The sequence below is a fragment of the Macrotis lagotis genome, chromosome 3 (assembly GCF_037893015.1).
Source record: "Macrotis lagotis isolate mMagLag1 chromosome 3, bilby.v1.9.chrom.fasta, whole genome shotgun sequence".
Classification (NCBI taxonomy): domain Eukaryota; kingdom Metazoa; phylum Chordata; class Mammalia; order Peramelemorphia; family Peramelidae; genus Macrotis; species Macrotis lagotis.
The window spans coordinates 220,565,089-220,581,603 of NC_133660.1; the positions used below are offsets into that span (position 1 = coordinate 220,565,089).

General features: G+C 37.1%; 1 protein-coding gene and 1 pseudogene across 5 annotated transcripts in view; both read right to left on the reverse strand.

The window, feature by feature from the left end:
- Window positions 1-5,480: 5,480 nt before the first annotated feature.
- Window positions 5,481-6,155, reverse strand: LOC141516420 (large ribosomal subunit protein eL20 pseudogene; annotated as a pseudogene).
- Window positions 6,156-8,996: 2,841 nt separating this feature from the next.
- The window catches only part of GRK4 (G protein-coupled receptor kinase 4), a 137,161-nt gene continuing 129,642 nt past the window's right edge, over window positions 8,997-16,515 (reverse strand). For all 5 annotated transcript variants that reach the window (XM_074229875.1, XM_074229873.1, XM_074229876.1 and 2 more), the window contains 2 exons: window positions 15,982-16,110; window positions 8,997-14,877 (listed from right to left, as the gene is read on the reverse strand). In XM_074229875.1, the coding sequence (XP_074085976.1) occupies window positions 14,824-14,877; window positions 15,982-16,110 (183 nt within the window). In that variant the 3' untranslated portion in view covers window positions 8,997-14,823. The remainder of the gene's footprint in view (window positions 14,878-15,981; window positions 16,111-16,515) is intronic.

Below are 16,515 nucleotides of genomic sequence, written 5' to 3' on the forward strand. Positions count from 1 at the left end.
GAAGTTCTACAGTCCCTTGGAACTATAGAAATGAAAGGACTTGTAAAAGAGACTTGCAGAATGTATATACTGCATTCTGTTTGCAACAGAAAAGTCTCAGAGAATCTATGGGCACAAATTCTTTCCTAGGATTCAGAGGAGGAAAGAATTTCAGAACCCAATCTTTTCATTTTTATTCCTCCTAAGGAAGGTCAGGTGAGGAAAACAACCAACCTGTCCAGGGTCACACAACAAGTTACTGGCAGAACTGGGATTATACTTTTGGCAAGTTCATTTCTCTCTCTGGGTCTCATTCTTCATCTACAAAATGGGAGTACTGGACTTTGGACATCATCCAGCTCCATGATGATTTATTTCTACTATATTTACAATCTGCTTTCCCTGCTTAGAGAAATTGAAAGAGTTTGTAGAATACCTGCTAGAGTGCTGGACTTTGAGTCTGGAGGACCTGAGTTCAAATCCGGACTTAAGTATTTAGTAACTGTGGGATTTGGGCAAGTCATTTAATTTTTGGCTGACTCAGTTTCCTTTATTGTAAAATGGAAATAATAATAGCATCTATGGTTGTTGTAAAGATAAGACAATGTTTGTAAAGTGCTTTGCAATTATATAGTAGGGGAAATATTGGACAGAGAAATATGTTCAATAATTAATTTATTCTGAGCCTGCCTTACATTTACCACTGACCTCCATCCCGTTGCTCAGGTTTATGACCCACCTATATACTCCTACCTCCATTCCATTGTCCTGGAGCTAACCAAACTAAATGATGCCCATACTCCCGCCCAATTGTCTAAGCTTTGGATGGAAAGCACTCGAAACCCTTATACTTCTAATCCTTGTCTACTTTACAGATGACACCAATCCTCATACAAGCCCCTATTGACAAGGCAGTGGATCCCTGCCCTAGCCTGAAATCTATATGCCCTTAAATATTTCCTCTTTGCTCTTTGATCTACGCCCCTCATCTACATATCCTTAATTACCTCCGGGGCCAGTGCTTTACTGCTTACCCTCCAGTTACTTCATCCTATGCTGGAGTTCTGCAAAGAGCAATGGGATCTGTACTGGACCCTGGTAATTAATTGCCCCTTTAAAAGGTCACCCTTTCCTCAGTTGCTGAGCTGTCTCCCTTTGGGAGATCAGCCCAATCTTGGGGAGTATGACCCACAATGAACTCTCATGTCCCTCTGCTCTCTTGTGCTGTGGATTCCCTAGGATAAACCCAGTTATAATACTTCCTTCCTGCCCGCCCTTCACTTTTCCTTCTTTACTCCTTCTCTTCTGCTGTTCCTGATAACTGTTTTTCCTTTCTTTCTTGCTCATCCCCTCAGGGGATCAGCCTACTGCCTTTATTTTCTCTCTCCTTTAGCTTCTCTAACCACAGTAACAGGTAATAAAACTTATTTTTGTCCCTAAATACTTCTGGGTCAGAGCAGGTCCTTTCATACCTTGTGGCTTATTAGAAAAGGTGAGGAGATCCTAAATATGATGGAAAAAATTGTTCAGGACGGAAAATATTGAGAGTGGTTATTAGGTTGTTAAGTCATTTTTCAGTCATGTCAGGTCTTTGTGACTCCAATTTCTTGGCAACGATATTGGAGTGGCTTGCCATTTCCTGTTCCAGCTTATTTTACAGATGAGGTCTGGCACTTTATTGACTGCATCACCAGTAGGTGAATAGAATAATATCACACCTGGGAAAGAGGAGAAAAAAATGCACCTCTGGAACTATAGAAGAGCTCTGACACATCTACAGAGGGTTGAACTAAACATTCTGCTTTCTTGATTCTTGAAGATTCTACTGTCTTGCTCAAGTCTTTGATATTCCTAATGCTCAAGTCTCACCCCCCTATTCAAGGAACCGAATTCAGCAGTTCTGTATTGCCTCTAAGTCAAAATGTAAACCTCACCCTATTGGCTTCTTTTTTTAAACAGGACAAGTGGGGTTAAGTGACTTGCCCAAAGTCCCACAGCAAGGCAATTATTAAGTGTCTGAAGTCAGATTTGAACTCAGGTACTCCTGATTCCAGGGCCAGTGCTCTATCTGCTGCACCACCTAGCCACCCCTACCCTATTGGCTTTTAAAAATCCTTTACAACCTGGCTCCTCTCTTGCCAGATTGACTTCTCATTTCTAGCCCTCCTAGTCTTCCCCTTGCTGTTCAGTCTGTTGAAGACATCCCATCTTCTACTTTGTTGCCTTTGTTTGGGCTGTCCTTTATGGATGGCATGGTTTCTCCATATCTTCTGCCACTTGGAATCTCTAATTCCATTCCACTTCTAATCAGGTATCACCTCCTCCATGAGTAAGGCCTTTAGCTAATCCCTCCAATTGTTACTGTGCTGCCACATCAAAATTATTTATATTTTGTGATTATATGTATACATTTTGTATCCTCAGACCCTAACAATATTGACTGAATTTAATTGAGTTCAAAAAAAGATTGGATGAACCACTTGTCAGGAATGTGGAGGGGCTTTCTACAATAGCCAAGAGATTAAATAAATGACTTCTAAAACCTCTTCTATAGCTATGAGATTCTATGATTTCAGATAGAAGAAAATTTTTTAAAAGAAATTTCAGTTTGGGGTCATGAGTTTCTAGCTGAATCACAGATAAAAATGGGTTCCAAGATTGCCTCTGTCAAAGTATTATGTGCCCTTGAGCAAATTACTTTTCCACCCTGCATTTGTGTTTATCCTTTTATAATCTGCAGATATTAATATCTGTTCCAAATTACTCTTCCTGGTTGTTATTAAAATAAATAAAATATGGGAAAGTGCTTTCAGCTCTTATGGACTTAGCTAAATCTAGGATATTATAAATAATAACTTTACTGTAGCTATCATTTTCCATCCATTTACTTCAACAATATCTCTTAGATCACGAATGGTGGAAGTGTTTCAAAAGCATAAACACTGAAATCCTTAGGTCTAATAGACCTAAGCTCTGGGTATTATCAAATGGTCCTCTTAAGGAGAGGCTAAATGTAGTTCATAAATTCATAGAATGGCAGAACTGAAAAGAATCCTGGGAGATTTAGGGCCATCGAGCACAAGGCTAAGACATGTCCAATCCCCTCATCTTAAAGGGGAGGAATCAAAGTCAGGGAGGTAAATGACTTACCAAAGATCACATTGCTTGTTATGGTTGGGAACTTGGTTCTCCTGACAATTGGGTTTAAATCATATACTTTATATACCTGTATTTAACTGTTTTGATCATTGTACCTCTATTTCTCTTATTTTTTATTTTTATTTTCATTTTATTTATAGGTTTTTTTGCAAGACAAATGGGGTTAAGTGGCTTGCCCAAGGCCACACAGCTGGGTAATTAAGTGTCTGAGGCCAGATTTGAACTCAGATACTCCTGACTCCAGGGCCGGTGCTCTATCCACTAAGCTACTACACCACCCCTGTACCTCTATTTCTTGTTGAAATATTAGAGCTTGTTCTTCAGGGAGGGTTTCCCATATTCTGGCAGAATTCATCAGGATGGTAGAGATCCCCTAGCCTACCTCCCATCCTCCTATTTTGATGATAGGGAGAATGAGACCAGAATACTTATTGCTTATTAAGGCTCTGATAGATTATTGGCCAGACAGGTCTGGTGTTCTACCTCACTAAGCTGCTTTCCTGTGTTCTTTGTACATAAATCTTAACAGTTTACTAGTGGTCCCTAGATACAAAATTTTGATAAAATTCTGAAGCGACACTGAAGCACATGGTGGGGAGCAAATTCTAGTTTGGAGATGATAGGTTGTTTCTTTTTTTATGTCAGTGGTTTGTTTTGAAGTCTAATCTTCAAGTTCCAGCAGAAGCTTGATGAAAGACCTAAAGCTAAGGTAGAGAATAATGACATTGCTCAAAAACCTTTGCATCTTCCTTATACTCACCTTCAGGAATGGAAATGAGCAATTGCTGATAAGAATTTAGACCTGTTGGGATCATAGGAAGAGTTTCTTCTATGAAAGAGTCCTGGCTATGGTGTTAAAAGACTTGAGTTCAAGTCTTGACCCTGTTCCTTACTGATAATTGTCCCTTGGCACTTTACATACTATTTCATTGTAGACTTACATTGTAGCCCTTTCAGGGAAGTGATTGAATTGTTCTTTACACATGGGGGGGGGGGTCATAAGACAGTAAGTCTAGAGCTCAAAGGGACCTTAGAAGCAAGTTAGTCCAACTACCTTATTTTTATAGATGAGGATCTAAGGTCCACAGTCATCAAGACAGAAAGACTGTCTTCTGACATTCAGAAACACTGTCCCATTTGTGCCTTACTTAAAATAAGAAGGGTGATATAATAAGTTATTATAGGCCATCTCCACCCAAGAATAATAATGACAATAATAATAAATTGGTCTAGGGATTTCAACTCCCAACACTGATTCAGTCCTCTTTCTACCGCATCACAATGCCTTAGTCAATCAATCAATATTTAACACCTACTACTTGTGAAGCACTGGGCTAAGCACTGTTAAATCTTAGCCTCTTCCAAAATAAGAGTGTTAGACTAGATGATCTCTAAGGTGTTTCCCTGAGATTGGTTGGTGATTAGTTGGTTAATTGTTTTTTTTTTGTTTTCCTCATCGAAGACCAAAATGACAGCAAGTTGCAGCACATCTGACTGACTGATCAAACCAATACTATCTTGGAGAGCTCTACCACAGATTGGGCACAAATAGTCCATGGGAACATCTCATGTTTCCTTTGAGCTACTTCCATTCTGCTTTGTTCATAGAGTGCAGCACCCCCCTCTGATGAGGGCAAACTGCCCTGGCGGGGGTAGATTGAGGTCCTGTGCCAGGATCTCCCATGCTGCACAGTTGATTCCAAAGTCCCCTGTGAACAACTGTCCTGTGTGAGTTCTTCATAAAAATAAGCCTTTTTGACAAGTGTACATTGGACATTGTAACAACATGGGCAGCCCATCGTCCTTGTACTCTTTGGAGTTTAACCCCAGAAAGTGTCTGGTATCTTCTGGCAGGTGATCCTCAGAAGAAAACTTAAATGGAAGCGATTCAGTTTACTGGCATCAGGTTTCACAAACATACATCAATGAGGCCGGTCCAAAGACTCTGCAGACTTTCTGACAGTGAAACTGATCCGTTCTCCAGAATGGATCACAACCATCAAGCTCTGTGGGCACACTCACCTCAAACTACAGCTCATGAGCTTTGTACTAGTGAGGTCACTTAGAGTCAAAATACAGGCATTTACTAAAAGGGAATAGTAAAAACAGTAGCTACAAATACCTTTGTCCCTCCTGACCTCAGGGCACAATCTCACAATGATGCCCAGTGCGTGTGGGACATAGGCACAAATCAGAGTACATGAGTAAGAAGGCATACAAAGAGGGAACTTGTCCATCATGGATTGAACTTTCTCCAAATACAATTCAATACACTTCTCTTATTCCATATAATTTGCACTAAAATATGTTATTGAAAGTTTCTCTGGGTGGTGCATTGACATAGATTTTTTTTTGGGGGGGGGTTACAAATAGGAAATTTATTTAAACAGATCAAATAAAACTTGTGTCTCCTTGCCTCTGCACTTAGAAGAATGTATTGGGCCTCTTGGTAGTAAAGCATGGTTTGTGCTGGCAACGCAGCACTCTGTGGGGCAGAGGGAACTTGATTTTGGAGTCGGTTGGTGGCATTTGCTGGCAGGAATTTCTTCCACTTTCATGATCTAGATGGAGTGGGCTCGGGCATGGTGACAGGCCCCCATATCTCAGTAGCACTGAGTGATGGCACCCGCAGTGGTCAGGTCTCTGTACTCCCTGTACATGTTGTGGGTTCTGCTCCTGGAATTGTAACGCAGCCAGATGCCAAAATTTTTCACCCTAAGAGGGGACTTTTCAAAGACCTGTCCGCAGTATACGATCTCTCCAGACTTCATCTTTTTCAGCTGGGACACAAAGTACCAGAATTGGGACTTTGCTACTACAGGGTTAGGAGCAAAGATCCGCATGAGATAAAGAGGCGGCACTGGACTCTTGGGAGTAGGCAGGCATCTTCCAACTACCTTGTACTCTCTCAGGGTGCCCGAGGCTTTCATGGTGCTGCCGCCACTCCCCGCCAACCCGCAAAAGTGACATTGATAGATTTTTAAACATACATCTCTAATAGCATGGGGGCAGCTAGGTGGCATGGAGGACAGAGCACCAGCCCTGGGAGTCAGGAGGACCTGAGTTCAAATCCGAACTCAGACCCTTAATAATTACTTAGCTCTGTGACCTTGAACAAGTCAACCCCACTGCCTTGCAAAAAAAAAGTGAATATAGTGTTCATTTTGATTTTGTGGGGCTTTTTGTTTTTTGTTTTTCCCCTATGATGTTGGGCGCTCTCCATAGTTGGTCTCCTAGGATTGTTTGAGCTCTCTGAACTGCTGAGAGGAGCTGCATCCATCAAAGTTGAGCTACTCACAGTGTTGTTAATGTTACAGTATTCTCTTGATTCTGCTCCCTTCACTCAGCATCAGTTCCAGTAATTCATTCCTTGCTTCTCTGGAGTCTGACCATTTATGGTTATACCATTACTTGTTCTGCCATTCCTCAATTGATGGAAATTTCCTCAATTTCTAATTATTTGCCCCTACAAAAAAGAGCTGCTACAAATATTTTGGAACATGTGGGTAAGTGAATATCTTTTTTTAATTATATATTTTGTTTTCCAATTATATACAATATACAATGCTACAACTTGATGTTATTTTGATTTTCTTCAATGAGGAAAGGAAAAAACCAATTAACCAACCAATACAATACAAATATATACTACAATAGTTTCTATCTATCATTTTTTGGTAAGGTTTTGAATTTTACACCCCCCTCCCCGAAGGCAATCTGATTAGTGAACATCTTTAAGGAGACATAGGGAGATAGGGCTATAAAAGATATGATGTTGTCTAGTAGAACCTGAATTCAAATCCTGCCTTAGACATTCAGATTTTTACTAGCTGTGTGACCCTGGGAAAATCATTCAACTTCTACCTCAGTTCCTTATGCTTTCTGAAATTTTCAAATCGTTTCATGCACTTGCAATGTAAAATAGCAAGATTTTAGTGTCCCAACTGATTGCAGGTTTGTAGCCATAATTAATTTTCCTTCTCACTTTATTATTATTTACATGTGGGACTAGTAAAAACATATTAAATATTTTTGGCAGGCATCATTTAAGTCATATTAATAGCTGCAGGTAACAATTTTATTAAATGAGGCATTTTACACTGAACAATTAGGTGACTTTATATGATGTAAGCAGTCTTGACACCAGACTTAAATCTTCATATATTTTTTAAAATAAATTTTTCTCTTTATTTCATCAGAATTTCTCCCGGTTTCCTTCTCTTTGCTCTTCCCAGAGTCATCACAAATAGTATATTATTTAAAGAAAAAGAGGAAAAATTTAAAAACAGAAAAAATTTCATTTAAAAAATCCAAGATATATGTAATTTTTGCCATGGACTTCCTGCCTCTGCAAAGGAATGAGGTGTGGGGGGGGTCAAAAAGGGTTGATTTATTTTTTAAGTTTGGTTTTTGCTTATTAAAAACAAATTAACTTGCTAACATATTTGGTTGTATATTTTCAAGAGATTTCTATTTATTAGGTGTCATGATATCTACAGCTAAAGCATTCACATAAAATAAACAAAATAGTCATTCCATCAATAAAAATGTTTTTGAATCCAAATGTAGTATATTTTTTTTGCAGATTTGGGCTTTTATTTTGTGTTTTTAAAAGTTGTTTCTTTGCATTTGCAGTTGTAGTGAATTTCTCTTTAAACAGGTCATACATTTATCTATAAAAAGGAATATAATTTAATACTACAATTCAGACAGTTGAATTTGTTTCAAATTTTTAAACAATTATTTACAACTTTTTTTTTTTTGCAAGGCAATGGGGTTAAGTGGCCTGCCCAAGGCCACACAGCTAGGTGTCTTGAGACCGGATTTGAACCCAGGTACTCCTGACTCCAAGGCCGGTGCTTTATCCACTACGTCACCTAGCCACCCCATATTTACAACTCTTAATAAGCTAGTTTACTTTTTTTTTTAAAGATGTAATTTGGGAGCAAGCCAGCTATTGCATTATTGAACTTAAGGACGTTGAGAAATGTAGCAGACATGATTGAGCTTTTAATTTACTCGAAAAGATTAATCTTGAGCTTACATGCCTCACAATCAAATATAGCAAGCAGCATGGAAGGATCTGACTCATATCTGTGTCAGAAGTAAACACCAAAAAGGGCATACTGCATCAGAGTTGACACATGCTGACTCAGGGCTGGGCCTTGTTTGCATATACTGTAGTATATGTTGTGTTGCCTTTGGTAAATTGGGGCACATTTACTGTTTACCTTCTGTTGAATTTGATCTTATTTTTTTAATGGAAGAAAGTGGGTGTATTAATGCAGGAGACATCCTTTAAAATATCTAGTAGTTCTGGTCGTTGGTCCATGATTCTCTCCCCCTAGAGTCTTGGCTGATCTTTCCTTTTACCCCTTTTGGGAACAGACTCTACAGTTTGAAATCCTCTGCTCGAGGGAATCCCCTTTCAATTTGGATTCTGCACAAAATATAACTGTGATAGCTATGTCAGAAAGACAAAGCAAACATGCAACACAGAGATGTGGATCTCATTTTTACTTCAATAGCAGAAGCAAGTAGTGGTCCTTGTGGGAGTCAAATGATGGATGGCATGGGCTTGCCAAACAAGTACAGTTAGGGCAACGGCCTGCCAGAGGCTGAATGGGACTGATGGAGGAGGCTCTGATGGTGAGAACAGTGTGAGCAGATAAGGAAGCCAAGCAGCGATGAACAACAACTGCTTTGACGGTGGCATGAGGCAGCATCTATTGGAGTGAACAGCATGGAAGGGCTGTCTGGCATGTACCTACAGTGTGAGTGGTGGATGAGGAATGCAATCCTGATATCTGACCGACTCTCAGGCAACTTTAAAAAACACACAAAAACAAATTTAATGGTTTTGTGATACAAGCTTGGCATTTATTCCTAATTGTTAAGTAGAATTCAGGTTTTTTTAAAAGTTCAAGTGTAGTATTTTTGCATTACAGAAAAACACTCACCTGGTATTTAATTAACCAAGCTGAATAAAGACTTGAACTATTAAACAGTTTCAGCTGTCCTCAAGGTGGCTGTTGGAGGGTACTTAAACAGAAAGCTCATTTAGGTTGAAGCAGTTTCAACTATGTTAAGTGTTCTTATATACCACATTACCTAGATCACCAAGATGGGTTTTGAGAGACATGTTTTCTCTAGAGCAAATTAGGAGCTATGTTCATAATTCAAAAGTGAAACATTTGGCATGGAGATTTTTTCCTAATTTTGTTTACCATCCTGTAAGGCACACACTTAAGCTTTTTTTTAAGTTATTGGAGACAATTTTGAATTGCAATAGAGTAGCTTAGGATTTTGGTCTTGGTATTTGTATTAAATTGAGTCCTTTGCTTAGAAATTTCACAGTAATTTCCTTTTAGGGGAAATTCATAGGTAGTTACTCATTTGAACATCTTCATAATGTGTGTATGTGTCTTAAGACATTCACTAAAAGACATACACACATTATGAAGACGTTCAAATAAGTAACTACCTATCATTTATGAAGTATAGTTCACAGATGAAGTGATTGATGAAAGATATTGTGGAGGCCAACTCAAATGGACTTAGCAACTCACTGCACATAAGAAGTAAGAGTCAAGAGTTAAAGAGTCACAGCAAGTTTACTGCTGAGGCCTCCAGAAGTAGAAGTCAGGAGGACATGTTTTCAAGGGTAGTAGGGGTGTCCTGGAGGACTTCCTGAACTCAGCAGGTGTGGAAGTAGGCAGGGATTAAGTGTCCGATAGCTGCTGGGCAAACAAAGGCAAAAAACACCTCACCCTCCTAGGAAGGAGAGACAACATGGACTCGCCAAGAATAGTCAGAATGGGCAGAAACCAGCCCTGAACAGGCAGGGATGAAGACGCACCAATGATTACTGGGCTTTCAGTCTGGAGGACTACATCAGAGATAGTTGGTGAGAAAAGTCCAAAGATGGAATCCGTTTCACTTAAGTCCAGAGCTGCTGTTCTGGGCCACAAGATATGGAAGGAAAGATGACTTTAGGGAGGTGGTGAGTTTTGCCTGGCCTTAGTAATAAATGCTTCTTGAATTTTAGGACAAAGTTAATTTGCTTGGAAAAGAGAGAAGGACAAAAAGGTTCATTTAAATTGCTTTTTATTTTCTTAAAATGTTGTGGATAATTGCACTTCTCTAATACTGGTCATGTAATCTTGCATACTAGAGTTATCTGTTCTGTTTTAGCTTATTAACCAAACTTCAGGAGATCCAGGACTTGTCTTAGATAAACTTCCTCTTCCTCCCAGGTAAAGAACAGAGCTCAGAACAGAAAAGTGTCTACAAAATGCTAGTTGGGCTGGGATAAAGGCTGAAAGGTCAGGGATGACATCTGGCTCCTGGGGCTGGGCAGAGGGAGGAGTGGTAGAAGAGTCATCACATCTGAGATATCTCATTCCTTACTCCTTTAAAAGGACACTCTTCCCAAACCTGGGCCTGGCCTCCAAATCTTGAGAATCCAGTGAATATTTGTGGAAAATCTATTTCCACTGAAGCAATGACGTACATTTTATTTCTAGAAGCACAGTTCAAAATCAACTTGATTTTAAAATAGAACAAGAGCTGCTTGCTTAGTGAATTACTCATCGTTAAGAAGCCCTTAAGAAGCCCAAAATGTGAAGAGATTTAAAAACAAATTACTCTTGTAAACTATCCCAAATCTATCAGATCTTAGTCATTTCTCTTCATAAAAACAATCAACTAGGGACCTTACATCACAAACTAAGTTATTCTGCTTTTTTCTGATATAATTAAAATGAAATCAGGCCAACTCTAAAATATAATATTCATTTTTAACTTAAAAATTGTATTAAACATTCCTGTAGCCTTGCAAAATCTATCTATTCTTTTTTTTTTTTTTTGCAAGGCAATGGGGGTTAACTATCTTGCCCAAGGTCACATAGCTAGGTAATATTAAGTGTCTTGAGGTCAAATCTGAACTCAGGTCCTCCTGACTTCAGGGCCAATGCTCTATCCACTGTGCCATCTAGCTGCCCTGCAAAACCTATCTAGTCTTAACTGGTGAATCCAGAGTTGAAAGTGTCTGGTAGCTGTTCCTCTTAAAATTTCAATCAGATTTTATTTTTAGTGCAAAAAAATTAAAGTTCAGAAATTCTGAATATTGGAAATTGGTTTAGGAGCTTTCTTCTGATGTAGGGGTGATACTAGGCTCTTTTAATTCCTATAAACTCTGACCAGTCCCTATGCCCCAACCTGAGAAAGAGACCCTAAAATGAAAACTCCCAGGAATATCAGAGTCAAATCCTTAGAGCTCAAGTTCACAACAATATTACAAGCAGTCAGAAATAATTTAAATATTGTGGAGCATCAGTCAAAATAACAAAAGTTTTAGCAGTTTCTACATTAACAGATCAGAGTGGACTTGCAATATGGTATTAAACTAGGATTACAACCAAGAATCACTTACCCAGCAAAAATGAGCATTCATTATTCAGTTTTCATAGGGAAAAATGACCATTTAATGAAAGAGGAGTTTCAAGCATTCCTGATGAAAAGAGAAGTACTGAATAGAAAATCTGATTTTCAAATAAAAGATTCAAGAAAAATATAAAAAAGGCAAAAAGGGAAGAGAAATCATAAGGGATTCAGTAAGGATAAACTATTTATATTCCTAAATTGGAAGATAATATTTGTAACTCCTAAGAACTTTCTCATTATTAGGATAAAGGAAACATACATAGAGCATGGGTATGAGTTGAATATGATAGGATGATATCCAAGAAAATAAAATTAAGGGGTAGGAAAGAGAAATACACTGGGATATAGGGAAAAGGAAAGGTAGGATAAGGTAGAATGAGGTAAATTATCTCACTATAAAAGAGACGTGAAAGAACTCTTATAGTAGTAGGCAAATTGGGAGATCAAAGAAAGCACTTGTACCTTCCTCTCATCAGAACTAGCCCAAGGAGGGTATATAACATACTTATACAGTTAGGTATAGAAATCTACTCTACCTTACAAGAAAGTAGGGGAAAAGGATAAGAGGAGTGGGGGCCTGATTGATGAGAGATTACTGGGGGAGGTGGTAGCAGGAAGCAAAAGACTTCTGAGGGATGGACAGGGTGAAAAGAGAGTAGGATAGAGAAAAAAATAAGATGGAGGAAAATATAAAGTTAGTAATCATAACTGAAAAAATCTTTTACAGGGGCGGCTAGGTGGCATAGTGGATAAAGCACTGGCCTTGGAGTCAGGAGTACCTGGGTTCAAATCCGGTCTCAGATACTTAATAATTACCTAGCTGTGTGGCCTTGGGCAAGCCACTTAACCCCATTTGCCTTGCAAAAAAAAAACCAAACCTAAAAAAAAAATCTTTTTACAGCAAATTTCTCTGATAAAAACTTCATGACTCAAATAAATAGAGAACTGAATGAACAAAGAATATGAAGAAGTAGTTTTCAGATGAAATAATCAAAGCTCTCTAGAGTCATATGAAAAAAAGCTTTAAATAACTACTGATTAGAAAAATGCAAATTAAAATACAACTATCAGATTAACTAATTTGACAGAAAATGAAAATGACAAATGTTGGAGGGAATGTGGAAAAATAGAGACCTATTAGTACAAAAATATTGGAAATTAAGGATATGCCCATCAACTGGGGAATGACAGTTGTATATATTTGTGATGGAATACTATTTTGAGATGAGAAATGACAAGCAGAGTGCTCTCAGAAAAATCAGATGAACGGATGATACAAAGTGAAGTGAGCAGAATCAGAACACTGTACCCAGCAACAGCAACATTGATGATCAACAGTGAATGTATGACTTCACCATTTTAAGCAATACAATGATTCAAGACAGCTCCAAAGGACTTATGATGAAAATTGCCATCCACCTTCAGAAAAAGAACTGATAGAGTCTGAATGCAGTTCAAAGCATTCTTTTAAAAACTTTAATTATGGAGGTAGCTAGGTGGCGCAGTGGGTAAAGCACCGGCCCTGGAGTCAGGAGTACCTGGGTTCAAATTCGGTCTCAGACACTTAATAATTACCTAGCTGTGTGGCCTTGGGCAAGGCACTTAACCCCCTTTGCCTTGCAAAAACCTAAAAAAACAAAAAAAACCCTTTAATTTTGAATTTTGGGGTTTTTTTGGTCTGTGTTTTCTTTCACCACATAACTAATACATAAATATGTTCTGCATGACCGAACATATTTTCAACGGCCTTCTCAATGAGGGAACAGGGGAAGGAGGAAAGGAGAGCATCTGGAACTTAATATGTTAAAAAATGAGTGTTAATTTATTTTACATGTAATTGGGAGAAAAATAGAATAATTAAAAAAAAATTCTCTCAGAAGTCCTGGCACAATAGTCTTTCTATTCCAATTATATATATCATTAATCTGAGTATCAAATATCTTTCTACAGTATTAATTTGTGAAAATCTGAGTCTCTAATTAGTAAAGTGAATGTAGTAACAAGCCAAAGAACCTTTATAAGATGCTTATTTTACACTTGCAGTAACAGTTTTTGTTCCCACAGAGACTGATAAAACAGAACTTTTCAGACCTGTTTTGGGATTCTCTCCACTGTCACTTGTTTTTTTTTTTTTTTTTACTTATGAAACTTAAGAACAAGTTTTTTTTTTTAGGTTTTTTTTTTTTGCAAGGCAAATGGGGTTAAGTGGCTTGCCCAAGGCCACACAGCTAGGTAATTATTAAGTGTCTGAGACCGGATTTGAACCCAGGTACTCCTGACTCCAAGGCAGGTGCTTTATCCACTATGCCACCTAGCCGCCCCAAGAACAAGTCTTTATACTGTTAAGAACTTTGTATCCAGTTGGTTTTGAGGCTTCAAAACTTACAGAGAAACAAAAGTACCCATAATGCTACTTTAATAAATTTTTGAAGTTCAAAAAAAAAAGTTAGCACTTTCCTAATGACTCTAGAATCATAGGAAGTCACACTATCTTTCAATAAGTAGATAAATATAGTTTAGCAGAAAGCCACTGGTTATACAAATATCAACATTATGAAAGTAAAAAAAATATTGGCATAATCAAGGCAATACAGATACCACACTGATCTGGGCAGATGTATATGTGATTCAAAAAAAGCATAGCTGGAGGAATAAGAACAAATTTTTAAAAGAATTGTGCTATGTTAATATAAAAGACATTGTATAACATTCATTGTTCCCTCTATAATTAAAAAGTGATTTTTTTTTGGTACTTTGGAATGTACCTTGAGAAAAAAGGTACTGAATCTTTTCTTCTTGTCCTAGACATCAGTATAAACCTAGGATGCTAATTCTATTCCCTGCTATTGTATATAAACTCAATAAGGATTATGGGAATCATAAATAATAATTTGTGATTTAATTGATCTTCATACTAAATACATTTTTGTAATCATTTCCCAAGTCATTTCAGTTAACATGCACACACCTTACATGTGTTCAGACATGGTTATATCTACTATATGTATTGGAATACATAATAAAAAATGTATTACACCAAAATGGCATTTTATGGCTCTTTCTTCATTACAGTTTTAGTAAAAATATACATCTGAACATAATTTAAGTACAAATGTACAAAATCTGTAAACTCATACAGAATGTTTTAAAATTCATAATAAATTTTTATTACAATTCCTAGATACAAGAAAATATTCATAATTTGCTTTGCATTTGACTATTTGGCTGCTATACAGTGGTTTAAAGTCTTGTTGGCTCCTCTTCATCATCACTGTAACCAGATTTAAAACAGACCTGCAAAAGAAAGCAGCTGTTTTAACTAATGTTTCAATGCCAACTAACTAGAACTTAAATTCTAAGGCATATTAAATAATTTTACAATAAGGTTTCACGGTGAGACAATTTTCATCTTAATTTTAAGATGAAAGACTCAATCATTTTCTCCTAATTTACTTCAACTACTCCATTATTCTCTTCATAATAAGCAGGTATATAAAACAAGCCATCCACAATAGAAAAGGCTCAGCTTCATAAATATAGGTTTATAGGTTATTCAAACTTAAATACACAATGATTACATTTTAGTATAGGTTATTCAAACTTATACATTTGATTAGTAAAATACACAATGATTACATTTTGGTATATCTTTTTTTACAACAATAACATTTTTAAAATATTCAGTTTCTTAAAATATTCAGCTGCCTCAAACCAAAGTTATTAAAATAAAATATTTTACAGTGGTTCGAAGAGAAAAACCTTCACTTTGGAATTATGATGTCTAAATTCAATACAGGGGCAGCTAGGTGGCGCAGTGGTTAGAGCACCAGTCATGGAGTCAGGAGGACCTGAGTTCAAATTCAGCCTCAGACACTTAATAATCACCTAGCTGTGTGGCCTTGGGCAAGCCACTTAACCCCATTGCCTTGCAAAAAAAAAAGAAATTAAAAAAAAGAAAAAATAAATTCAATACAACAGAATTTCATTAACTTCTTATTTTCAAAAACTTTTTCTTGTAGAAGTGGTTTGGGAGATTCGATATTACAGCTCTTGAGCAATTTTAAATCTTAGATGATGTATAGAAATTTCAAAAATGAGCAATTAAAAATACAATTTATTTTTAAAAATAATTTTGTGCTTAATGATTTCTGCTTTAGTTCTTAACATTTTAGATAGGATGTCACTAATCTTTAATTATTATGCAATGCTTAATTGTAGCATGATACTCATCTATAGTCAATACAAACTGCAGACTTCTGGGCTATTTATTAAAATGATGTCTGAACTTTGACAGATTTTATTATGAAAGGTATATTTTTTAAAAGTTGGAAGTAACTACTACATCAAAATCCTTAGGAAGATTCATTTTTGCTTTTAACATAGCAGAAAGATTTTTACCCCTCTTCTGAAGAGTCTATGGAAGAAGCCTCTCTTTGGTCTCGGAGTATGCTTGTTAACATCTAGATCGGATGTCAGCTTGTCATTTTCATATGCGTTGATGTCTTTGAAACATTCTGTTTCAATCATCTGCATACAAAAAAGAGGTAACAGGAAAAAAATAAACCATGAAGCAAAAATTAGTTTTGTAGATATAAATCCCCATGCTACTGACTAAGATTCTGGCCTCTTAAACATATATTAAATGAGTTCCCTATTCTTCTCCACGTGGACCAACATAATTGCTTCTTAACTGTTCTTTCTGACCCAATCCATCCTTTGCCTCACCACTTAATTAATTTTTATTAGGTACAAATGTTATCAGATTACTCCTTTGATCAACACTTTCAATAATTCCTTACTGCATAACAAAGTTCAAAATTCTTAGTTTAGCATTTAAGGTCCATTCCATCTGCCCTAATCAAACCTTTCCAACTATATCTATTAATATTCCCCTCCTTTGCTTACAGTTAACCAAAGTATATGTAACCAATG